Below are 11,634 nucleotides of genomic sequence, written 5' to 3' on the forward strand. Positions count from 1 at the left end.
TACACTGACAGACACAGCAAACCTTCTTGCCACAGCTCGTATTGATGTGCCATCCTGGATGAGCTGCACTACCTGAGCCATTTGTGTGGGTTGTAGACTCCGTCTCATGCTACCACTAGAGTGAAAGCACCGCCAGCATTCAAAAGTGACCAAAACATCCGCCAAGAAGCATAGGAACTGAGAAGTTGTCTGTGGTCACCACCAGCAGAACCACTCCTTTATTTATCCTTTATCCTTTATCTTGCTAATTGCCTATAATTTCCACCTGTTGTCTATTCCATTTGCACAACATTATATGCAATTTATTGGCAATCAGTGTTGCATCCTAAGTGGACAGTTTGATTTCACAGAAATGTGATTGACTTGGAGTTACATTGTGTTGTTTAAGTGTTCCCTTTATTTTTTTGAGCAGTGTATTTAGGAATTTTCTCAGTTAAAAAAAAATTTATCTGCAACTGGACAGGGACATTTATAAGATACACTTTTTTCACCAAATCGAGAATAAACAAAGTATCGCCAAGACCAGGTTAGTTGAAAAATTATATGGTGGTGTTTTACTTTAGCCAAGCCGTAATGTTGACTTTAGAGTCATCACATAACGACGTTACAAGTTGTAACTACAAGAATGTGCACCCTACCTTCTCTTGTGTCTGCTCCAAAATGACCGCTCTCTCCTTCAAAATGTGGAGGTATTTGGAAAGGTGGAAGAGATATGACACTTCTGGAAGATTTTGTAATTTGCACCTGCTGTATGGGCTAGCTGCATAATGCTTGACATTAGTACATTTTTATTCAACACAAAACAATGAAAATTGCTCAAATAAAATTCTTATTGCCCCAGCTAGCACATAATGTTATGAGAAACATATGTTTCTTAGAGCTTGGTGATAGCGTGGTGGTCCTGTAATTATTTTGCATACAACCTTCCCCACACTTTCTGGGAATGGTGCAGGATAGTTGCTTGGCTTTGGAACATTCACAGCACATTTAAGGAACTTGACAAACAAACTTTATTTTCTTGATATTTTATTAATAGTATAAGTCATTTAGCAGATGCATTTACCCTAAGCGACTTACACTCACGCGTGCATTCATTTTATGTATGGTTGGTCCTGGGAATCAAACCCACTACCCTGGCATTAGAAGTGCTATGCGCTACCAACTGAGCTACAAATCAACATATTACTCATTACTTTAACATAACCTTTCCTGAAATGTCAAACATTAAATGTTGGTAATGTTCTAGGAATGTTCTCCAACTGGTTTGACATTGGGAATATTCTAAAATAGTTTAGAGAATATTAAGAAAAACAATTCTTCTGTGGGAATTTTAGTACTTCAGCATAAAATTTTCTACGGGTTCCCTCATGGTTCTATTTAAAGTCATGTTCTCAAATTGTTCCAAGAACGTTAAGAAACAACATTCCTCTGTTAGAATTTCAGAACTTCTGCGGAACATTTTTTACATGTTTCTTCATGGTTCTATTTAAAGTTATGTCCTCAAATTGTTCAGAGAACGTTAAGAAAACATTCCATAAAAAACACAATAAAACTTTAGTAATGTTCAGAGAATATTCTAAGAATGTTATTTAAAAACATATATATTCCATTCTCAGCAGCAACAAAACTCTCTATCCTCGTTGTTAAGTGTGTTCAGGTGTGTTGGCCAATTAGTGGGGATGGCCAACACACCTGAACACACTTAACAAGATAGAGATTAGAGAGTTTTGTTGCTGCTGAGAATGGAATATATATATATATATATATATATATATATATATATATATATATATATATATATATATATATATATATATATGATCTTAAGGAGTGCTTGTTTCCTTTGAAATAGAGTCTGTTTGAATAGACTAAAAGGGACAGCCTTTTATGAGTAAAAAAACACGTCATGCTATCTCCATCTTGGTGACTTAGTGGACTTATTCCAATGATCGAGAACAAAAGATTATAGGTTTGGATCTCACTGATACTGTGTCACAATGCAAAATAAATGTATTTGCACGATTAATGCCTAAGGACATACATTTCTATGTGTCTTATTTGTGCTTGGTGTTCAAAAAAGTTAACCTAAAAAAGCTAGTAGTGTTGTTAAAAGTCTTATTGAAACATTCAGTGAAAGATTTAAGGAAGTTAAAACCCTCCAGTTAACCTATAATTTCCATTATCAGAGCTGTAATAAAACCTCCCGGGAAAACATTCATGGAACCAGGGTAAAACGTTCTCAGACCCTCCCTGCAACCTAAAACTAAACGTTCCCAGAACAGGCGAAATTGTCACTTCTGTTCTCAGAGATTTCCTTTTTTTAAACGTTCCTTTTTTACCGGTCAGAAAACGTATGGCTTCATCTCCACAACCAATGTGAAACCAAAAATATACATTCCCACAACTTCCAAGGAATCAAATGTGCTAGCTGGGGCATGTCATTAGCCTACTGTGTAACAGCTTCACAATGATTGCTGGTTCTCGACTGCCCTTTTAGCATTTCATATTTTAAATTTCATATGAAAAACTCTCCAAGGATTTGATAGTGTATTGCCCTGTAAGCCTACAAGTGTAAATGCAATGCTTGCCGATGCAATCGGAATTGACCCTGTTAGCATTGTTCACAAAAGTCCAAAGGTGTGTACACAACTGCGCTCCGTTTATGAGTTTACGAGGTCATTCACTTCATGACTGAAACTCACACACAATATTCGTGGGAAATTCATCTTTACAGTAAGTACAAAATGTTTTGCTGGCTACAATGTAACAACACACAGTTTACTGATTTGTACAGCCATTTACTGAAACCTACTTAAGTAACACGCCAAAAACACAATTAGTGCTGAAATAACAGTCTCACAGAGAAGACGTGACAGGAACAGAATAATAATGGCCCCTTTGTTTCCTCTGTGTACGTGCTATTTCTTCACGTCCGACCCTTTGCCATGGTGTCTTGGTCGAAATTGCGGATCCTGTTCTTGATGTGGCTTAATTTAGCTTTCAGATAGTCACATCGTTCCTTCTTCTCCAGGAAGGCAGGGTCCTGTGAAGTCACACAGAAACACACATCGTTTTGACTGCAGCTCTATCACTCCACAGCTTTCCCTCATAGCCCCAGATTTAGTTTGTGATGTATATGTGGTAAATTACAATTTCCAGAGGCCCCATTTCAAAGTGGCAGCAATATTATTCGCATGAACGGGCAGTTTTATTGAAAAAGATAATACTACCTGGGTGTTTACACAACAGTAACAATTCTAATAAATCTCAGTTGAATGTGAAAATGATTGCTGAATGATTTTTGGAATTGTCTCAGCGTGAGCGAGGAAACGTGAGAGGAATGTTAGGGACCTCTGCCCATCACTTACACTCTTTTTTTGCTCGTACTTCTTCAAAATCCGCTGGATTCTCTTCTGTTCCTACAGACAGAACAAACACCCGCAATTCAATTGGTTAAAAGGATGACAGATATTTATGTTTAAAAATAGTATCATCCAGTCACATGCTATTTTTAGTGGAAACCTTTGTTCAGAACATACCTCTTATTGATCAGTGGCCGTGACAGTGAGATAACAAAAATGCGACTTATACTGAGAAGTGCAGTTACACTTCCAGACAGAGGAAAGTTATCGTGGTGTATCTTATCATAGTGAGATCGAGAAAAAAACACCATCAAGCCTCCAGGCCCAGATTTAAAGTGGCAGATGAAATCACTCACCTCATGACTGTTGCCATCTTTGAGGAGTTTACTCATCATGGCATCCAGCTCTCTGAACTTCACGAGGGTCTCACTGATGTCTTTGTGAAGGTCCTTGTACTCCTGATACTGGTCGTTGAAGACAGCTTTGTATTTCTCCCTATCCTCCAAAGAGGAGATTTCTGGATACTTCCTTAAGGAATAAGACAAGACACAAGACTATGATAGATAACCTACCATACCTACCATACCATTATTACACCAAGCTTAATACATTTACACAAAATACGAGCGCTCTGTCATTTTAAAAGTCACTAATGACATTGAGTCTGTCTCTCCATATGCACCTCAGCTTAAGTGAGAGCCGGTCATCCTTGCTCAAAATCTGTCTCAGGATATTAGGCACAGGTCCTCTCACTCACATTACATAATCGGCGATGACTCTGGGCTTCTGGGCGTACCCTGTGGGGATGGCTCTGTTCCGGCTGCCTGGCTCCTCTTGCTGAAAGTCTGTGACGTGGAGGAGTTTGGTTGCCCTCATTGAGCTGTCCATCTCATCCTCAAACACAATCCTCTTGGTCTGCGGATTGGGAGATTTGGTCTGGGCCAAAGGGATGGGCCTCAGATTCTCCTGAAGCCAAAGTTGAAGCATAAGGTATCATTCAGCAACTCAGAGTATATTAGCTACCAGAGCATCCAAGGACACATGTACACTGTGCTGAAAGAGCGAAAGCAACCTGTTTCATTCTTACGCGATCACTCTACAGTAGGGATGGGCAACTGGCAGCTCGCTGACCCCTTTTGTAGGCCCGAGGATTAAAAAAAAAAAAGGAATTCAGTTGGGGTTACAGTTGAGAGTTAGAATAGTACAATACAAAAGGTTCAATTGCGAAATGTTGTAGCGCATCAGCAGTTTTTCTCTTGTTATGTCAGTCACTGACTGACAGTCACTCAATTAGCCATGTCAGCTAACATTTTTTAGATTGGTAAATTAGTCTAGCCAGCTATCTAAACTAGTAGTAATTATGGTTGAATTACTGACCGGTGGACCCCCATTGATTTTGTTATAGTCACTCTCACTCTTAGATTATATCATATTAAAAACTGTGAAAGAAAGAATCTCCACCACAGGAGGTTGGTGGCACCTTAATTGGAGAGAACGGGCTTGTGGTAATGACTGGAGTGGAATCAGTGGAATGGTATCAAATACATCAAACACATGGTTTGATGCCATTCCATTTGCTCCGTTCCAGCCATTATTATGAGCCGTCCTCCCCTCAGCAGCCTAATATAATCTCCACCCCGTGGCAAAATGTGTAGAATTGCAGGAAACTAGCTGTTAACTGCACATGTGGTTACTCAGACCCTCGAGCCACTTCGACCCTTCATGATGAGTTGAGATTTTTTTGTGGCCCCCACCCCCATCCCTGCTTTACAGTAACTGCAGCTGTGTGAAGTTATGTACAGTATGTAACTGTATGACATTGTTCAGCTTATCTAAATAAATAATTTTAACGGTCCAGAGATGCAACACGTATGGTAGAGAATCATATTCTTCCTATATGTTGTCTTCAGTTGGCAAACTAAGCATATTTGGTTACATTAGCTCAGCTGAATGACGCAATCGCCGTTTTCGCTCCTCACCTTCCGCCCGTGCTTATCTTATTAATGCATTATCTCTGTTGTTCTTTACCTATAGTTGGTTGCTGCGAGAACTGATAAGCTGGACTATTTAAAAACAGTAATAAACTTGGGCTGTAACAGCCAGCTGCACTGCTATATGAAACAATGGTGTCCGCATACGTATCCACATGAGTAGTTTCACTGCTGTTGTTTTGAGACCCAAGGCATTGTTGGCTCATTCCCAGTAGTAACGGTACATTCCGTGACCTCTAAGTGCTGATTAATCTGACACCATTCCCACAACAACTTCCAGATGCCAATGGGCAAGAGAAATACCATGAGTCAGGTTCCTGCTGTAATAAGTGTCATACTCAAGTCAGAGAAAAGGGCAATGTAGAGAGTGTCAAATTAGATTAATACACTAAATGTACCTCACTTGAATGGTGAGATGCGTGTCTGCGAAATGACAACTCCAAAAAATAAAATAAAAAGATGATAAAGGATCAGTGAACACTGGGATTTAAACAAAAATCCAACCACCCACCTGGTTCTCAAAGAACTCCATCTCCCTGCGGGTGGCCTCGTGCCTCCACATCTTCAGACACACCAGGAAGCTGATGAGGTACATCAGCATGTTGATGAAGATGAAAGCCGTGCCAGCCATCTGGCCCCCGTCCACCCGACACAGGCTGGACGTTATGGGGTTAATACCTATAGTCATGTAACACAAACCCCCACGGTTGAGGTCATTCAGGTACACGATACCAGCAGCCATGTAGAGGAGGAACAGGGCGACGTTGATGACGCCTTCAGTGAGAGGCCACCAGGGTGAGTCCAGGAGGATGGTACGGTAGTACATAGTCAGCCCTATTACCAGTAGGAGGATGGTTACAATCCACGCCACCCCAACCACCGCTATCACGAATAGAGTCATAGGTCCATTATAGGACTTCCCCGATGTGCCATATCCATTGTTATACGCACCATTGTACAGTCCATAGGAGTTCGACCACTCACTGTCCTTGTGGATGTAGGCACAGACACAGGCAAGGACCATACCGCCAAAGAGAAGTTCAAACCCAGCCAGGAGTCTCAGTAACCCAGGCCATGATTTCATATAGGAGTACTTCAGCTTGTAGACCTCCACCTTCTCAGCATAGTACTCAGCTGGATGGATACTGGTCAGCTCTGATTCCTCTGGAAGATAATGGAGTAGGTCATTGTCTATAGGAACGTCCCTCAACAAGGGCCTATGGGAACTCTTGCTGGAGGTCCCCAGTGAGTCCTGAGTGTCCCAGTACCTCCTCTCCAGTATAGGACTGACAGGTGGACTCACCCTGGTCCCATTGGGCACAATCTTGATCCCTGCGGAGCCCAGGTCAGAGTCAGCATCCCCATTGCTCCATTTCTGGAGAATACTGCCCCATGATTGGGGGAGGAGAGTTCTCAACCTGTCCTTAAGGGTCCCCTCGTCCCCACCACCCCCCACTCCTTGTACATATGGGGGAGTGCTGGATGAGTGGGCAGTGGAGTTTGCGTCATCTGAAAGGTCGTCATCTAAGGCCCTCTGAGGTGTTAGCTCTAGCGGGGCGTTGTTCAAGGAGTTTTTCTGCAAAGAGGAGTTCCCATCCACACTCTCCGGGTCTCCTCTCTTGAATATCTTCTTCCAGCTTTTCATACTACGGGCTGATATCCAGTAAGGGGGCTCTGGGTTTAGTTAATCATTGAGGATGGAAGAAAGATATAATTTCTTGTCGTAGAGGAACTGTGTGAATCAAAGAGGAGCAAAAACACAACAGGGTTAGGCCTATCGTAATAAGGATTTTGCATTTTTGAATGCGTGTGCTGTGTATTTTTTTGCTTGTAATAATGGTTGATATTGACAAACTTTTCGACCAATTAATCCTATATGACATCATTTTCTACTCAGTGCCCTTTATGCTGTAGCACAGATATGTTATATGTCAGCTGTAAATAGTGCTCCCTAAGAATCTTTGATCTTAAGAAAGAAAATGACCATGGTGGAATGGAGGAAAGCAGCATACAATAGCTTCTCACAGGGTTCTGAGGAAAACTCATTTATCACATTGTACAGTCAAAGTCGCTCACAACTCAAAAAAGGAGAACACCAAATTGCTTTCTGGTCCAGACCCTGCATTTTTACAGTTGGCTACTCAACACACGAGACAGAAGAGACTTAAAACTGACCTTTGGCTCCTTCACAATAAATGTACACTTAGGCTTAACGTCTACACAAAGGATCAACTTATAACTGTCAACATAAAACCTTCAAATAAAGTCTTAAATAAATCCCTTGAGGATTTTCTTTACAGTGAAAATCGGATTTATATAACATAATTTGGAAGTTAAAAATCTCCATTAAAATGTAGGCAGCTTACCTTGTTGTGGCTAAGGGCAAGCTCCACACTGGCCAGTTATGAGTTTAGCAGACATTTGAGTGCTGTGAGGCAAAAACCCTTCTCAAAATGGATGCCTCTACAGCAGGCCCAGCCAAACCTTCTTAGGTGACTCAGTTTTGTTATTGCAGGCTGTTGAGCTGAGAGGGAAGCAGAGCTTAAACATTAAACCTGAACAGCCTTCTGTTAATGGTGCTGATTGGCTGGCACCGCTAGGCTAATTTCTGTGGGAGAACAGCTATAAATATTTACATTCAAAAGCTAGAGCTTCCCAAACTTCTCTGACGCTCAGTGTATTTTACTTCAACAGGTGTTTGAATGTGTTTAAGAAGAGAACAGACGTCACATTTCCCTGTGAAAGAGTTACGTTTGTTCTGAAAAGGTTATCTCTGGTAATACAAAATACACGCTAAACATTTATCAGGGGCATCCCCTCAGTTTGATATCAATCAAATGGTATTAATCACATTACAACCACTATCTAAGATCTACAAAATAGCTTATCCCATTATCTATAATTCTATTATATTATCATAACCTAAACAGAGCCAAGTCTGGCACTAGAGGGCACCATACTCCAGTTCTGAGAGCACAACCTCAGCAGCCATGTTCCTGCCTCTCTTGCCTCTGTTTCCTCAGTCATGTACTGTGTAAAAAGGCTTTCAACTTTCTCCGTCTGATATGAACATGGCTGGACTACAGGTCTGTCTTTACCCACTTTCAGTTTTGTCAGGTGCGGTGCAGAGCCTGAATCCCTCCGTGCCTTGATCCAAACCAGCAGCTCGCCAGACCTCACCTGTAGTGAGGAGTTTCCCTCCAGGGTTGGAATGATTTAGGAAGTGCTGATGCTGAGCGAACTAGATTTTGCTTCCCCTGGAAAGCCTAGACTGATATATAAAGTAAGGCATGACGTTTGGGCCCCATGCTCGCCTCTGTGTCTATGTTCTTCAGCATCTGCCGTGACTGTGACATTCGTCAAAACAATGGCCAGCGCCACCTGTATTGAGCCACCCATCAGTCAATCAATCCGATTCCACCCTGCACCACTCACAGAGGTTGATGTTACATTCCACACCATTTCTGTATGGAATAAGATTTTATTTTTATTTTTAAGTAATGATATCAAGATATTATCGTCTTCTCTCAACAATGCACATAGAGCAACTCCATTCCATTGCACCTCACTGACACTCCAACTGGCACTATCATGAGTGTGGAGATGAGAGTGCGTTGCACAATGACATTGTTTTATCATCCAGCTAGCTTTTCCTCCATGGTCAACGGTATTGTACAATATTAAGAATGTACCCTAAGCTCACTCGACAGCTAGCTTGAAATGTCACGGGTGGAGCCACCTTCTGGTTTGAGCCAGGTATGAGCCGAATATAGCGGGGAAGTGGTACTCGTTAAGCAAAGCAACGTGACGTTTGTTCCATGTGCACATTCATATGGGGAGAAACCTCAAGGCAAGGACATCTGAAGTGAATAGCCCAAACCCCCTCACATGCAACCTCCTACCCCCTCAGTGAGCACTGTATCCCCCCACGGTCTTACCCAGCCTCAAGCCACCTCATCTAGTCCTGTCCTCTGCTGTTCAGTTGGGAACACATAGACATGGAATGCATAGAATAGATATGAATCTCTTTTCCAGGTGGCAGTGGATCGTGTCTGTTATGTACATTGTACTTCTAGTCAGCTGCTGTTGATGTTGTGTTTTTGAGAAAGGTGAAGGTCACTTGTTCAGTTGAGAACAATGTTGAGAGCATTGCAGATAGAAATGTAACGTAGATAGAGAATGAACAGCTGGGAACTCTATTCCACATGACAGAGGATCAGATCTGTTCTTTACATTACGTTTCTCTGTAACTGATATTATGTTTTTGCTCTAAGTGACTTCCCTTGTTTATTAAACGGTATTGGTATCTCTGACTTTGATCACTGAGTAGAGGTTGTTGTAAGGGATGACAAAACACCAATTCAGATGGCTGCGGAGTGATGCAAGTGTTCGATGTTACTGTAAATGGACAATGAACAATATGCAACATTTTAAAATTGTGAGATATGATCATGGATCTGAATCACTGGCCTTGGTTGGAGCGATTGTGCCAGATGGAGGACATGTCCAACAAACATGCACACACAACTTCATGGCTCCGGCCCTGACGCATGGCTCATGGCACCGGAAATGGGCCTCTCCCTCTTCACAGCTAAAGGAAGCAGAGGAGCCACGGCAGCCTGCCACAGACAAGCTCATTTGTAGCGTTTCATCCTGTTTCCCTCAGATCTTCGAGTGAGCAGGATGATGGATACAGGAATGGGAGACGCTCGCTCAAAGAAACATCTCCACAGGAAGCCCCCTATACTTCTCCTCCTCCTCCTACTCCTCCTCCGACTCACCACTGTTTGTCTAAAAAAAGACAAATTCCTATCCTCTTTGATATCTCCAAGTGTATGCCCAACCACGTTAGTGGAAGGTGATTGGAGGAGTATTAGCATATTGCAGCTGGTAGTAGCCTCCAGGGCAGACAGGGAGTGGCAGTGGGCACATAATTCAATAAATGACTTCCTATGCCAGGGCTGATGTCCCAAACTGACCTTTTTACACTTCAATGCCTCTGTGAGTGTTGCGTAATACCGAGGGGGGAGTGGCCACACTTATTGGAAAAAAAAGGTGTGTCATGACCTCTCCCATGATTGGCCACTCTGTATATAATTAGCGTCAGGGAATTGTTTTATATATGTAAACATAAATAGCCTCTTTAAGCCGGGCCTGTACATTAATGGGTGTGCCCCCGTAGCCTGTCCATTTGTGACGACAGCTCATAGTTCACCTTAGAATGGGGCCTAAGCAGCCAGATGTCCCCTGGAGGACTGTGTTTATGTTTCAATACAGACTCCGGTAATGTTTTAGGACATTCCCCTCCACAGGATTTATTTACAGGAGGAGCACACGTTTTCTGTGGCTGACACAGCACCATTCTGGCTCTCTGTCGGCACTTGGCACAGCAGGTTCCAGTTTCTCTGCTCCTGGGGGCTCCACTCAAAAACAAATGTGCTCATGAGAGGATGGAGGAAACTGTCAAATATGGATTTACAGAACTGATGCCAAACACACATTCCGTTACAATTACCACATGAAATGTGTTATGTTGATACCTTATTCTATCAAAAGGTAATCTGAGGTGCAGTATGTACTGTGGGTGTGGTTGTAGAGGTAGTGAGGGTGATCAGTACCACACACTTGTTTAACTTAGAAGTATTTACAGTACTATTTACACTGTCAAATGTTTTTCCTTCAAAATATTAGTTATCCCAATGTTTGTCAAAAATTGGAGAGCGAAATCATAGCTGAAGATAGTCTTTAATGACCAGATGTTCTCCTCATTGGGGTACAACTGTTACCTGCAAATGAAAGAACAACATACTGTATACAGAGCACATACTATCCCCGATTGCCATCCATTAAAGCTGGTTCATTCCGCTACTACAAATGCATTATGTGGCAGTGTACACATAATAATGGTATACTTTACTTTTCGGTGTTTTCATCCTGTTTAACCCAGTTTAAACATAGTCAGATGCCAGCTTTGAGAAGTAGCCTGTTATCTTTGAGAGACCTACCAATTCTTTATTATATTCAGATTATTAGCCCGAAACAGATATTATCAGCATATTAATATCAATTTCCCTCTCTCTCTTTGCAAATTTGTTGCATTTTTAGTGAGGGCTCCAATATCAGAAAACGAGGACTCTAGTTTGCTGTAACAGCTATTGTAATGGTGTTTCGGCAGTTAGCGTGTAGGAAAAACCCTGGGGCATGTCATAAGGAAATATACCGTCTAGAACTGAGTTCTCTAGTATAATGTGAAATACAGAGAGCAATACCCTGTCTATACA

The 11,634-nt window shown here is 41.9% G+C and overlaps 1 protein-coding gene across 1 annotated transcript; it reads right to left on the minus strand.

Annotated features, from left to right (window-relative positions):
- Window positions 1-1,009: 1,009 nt before the first annotated feature.
- Window positions 1,010-8,037, minus strand: marveld2l (MARVEL domain containing 2-like). The gene is made up of 6 exons (XM_021612947.3): window positions 7,720-8,037; window positions 5,865-7,085; window positions 4,120-4,328; window positions 3,719-3,890; window positions 3,369-3,419; window positions 1,010-3,043 (listed from the first exon to the last, which is right to left on the minus strand). Exons 2-6 carry the CDS (start codon window positions 6,996-6,998, stop codon window positions 2,927-2,929), a joined length of 1,683 nt encoding a protein of 560 aa, XP_021468622.3. The 5' UTR covers window positions 6,999-7,085; window positions 7,720-8,037; the 3' UTR covers window positions 1,010-2,926.
- Between the last annotated feature and the right edge of the window lie 3,597 nt (window positions 8,038-11,634).

This window comes from Oncorhynchus mykiss, chromosome 8 (assembly GCF_057628025.1).
Source record: "Oncorhynchus mykiss isolate SJ-2025 chromosome 8, ASM5762802v1, whole genome shotgun sequence".
Classification (NCBI taxonomy): domain Eukaryota; kingdom Metazoa; phylum Chordata; class Actinopteri; order Salmoniformes; family Salmonidae; genus Oncorhynchus; species Oncorhynchus mykiss.

What these genes read in the sequence shown, in the direction of transcription:
- marveld2l (XM_021612947.3), bottom strand. Translation starts at nt 6,998, where the DNA reads ATGAAAAGCTGGAAGAAGATATTCAAGAGAGGAGACCCGGAGAGTGTG. An exon ending in GTCATCGCCGATTATGTAAT is followed by an intron (nt 3,891 to 4,119) that starts GTGAGTGAGAGG and finishes TTATTCCTTAAG; the next exon opens with GAAGTATCCAGAAATCTCCT. An exon ending in AAGATGGCAACAGTCATGAG is followed by an intron (nt 3,420 to 3,718) that starts GTGAGTGATTTC and finishes TTCTGTCTGTAG; the next exon opens with GAACAGAAGAGAATCCAGCG.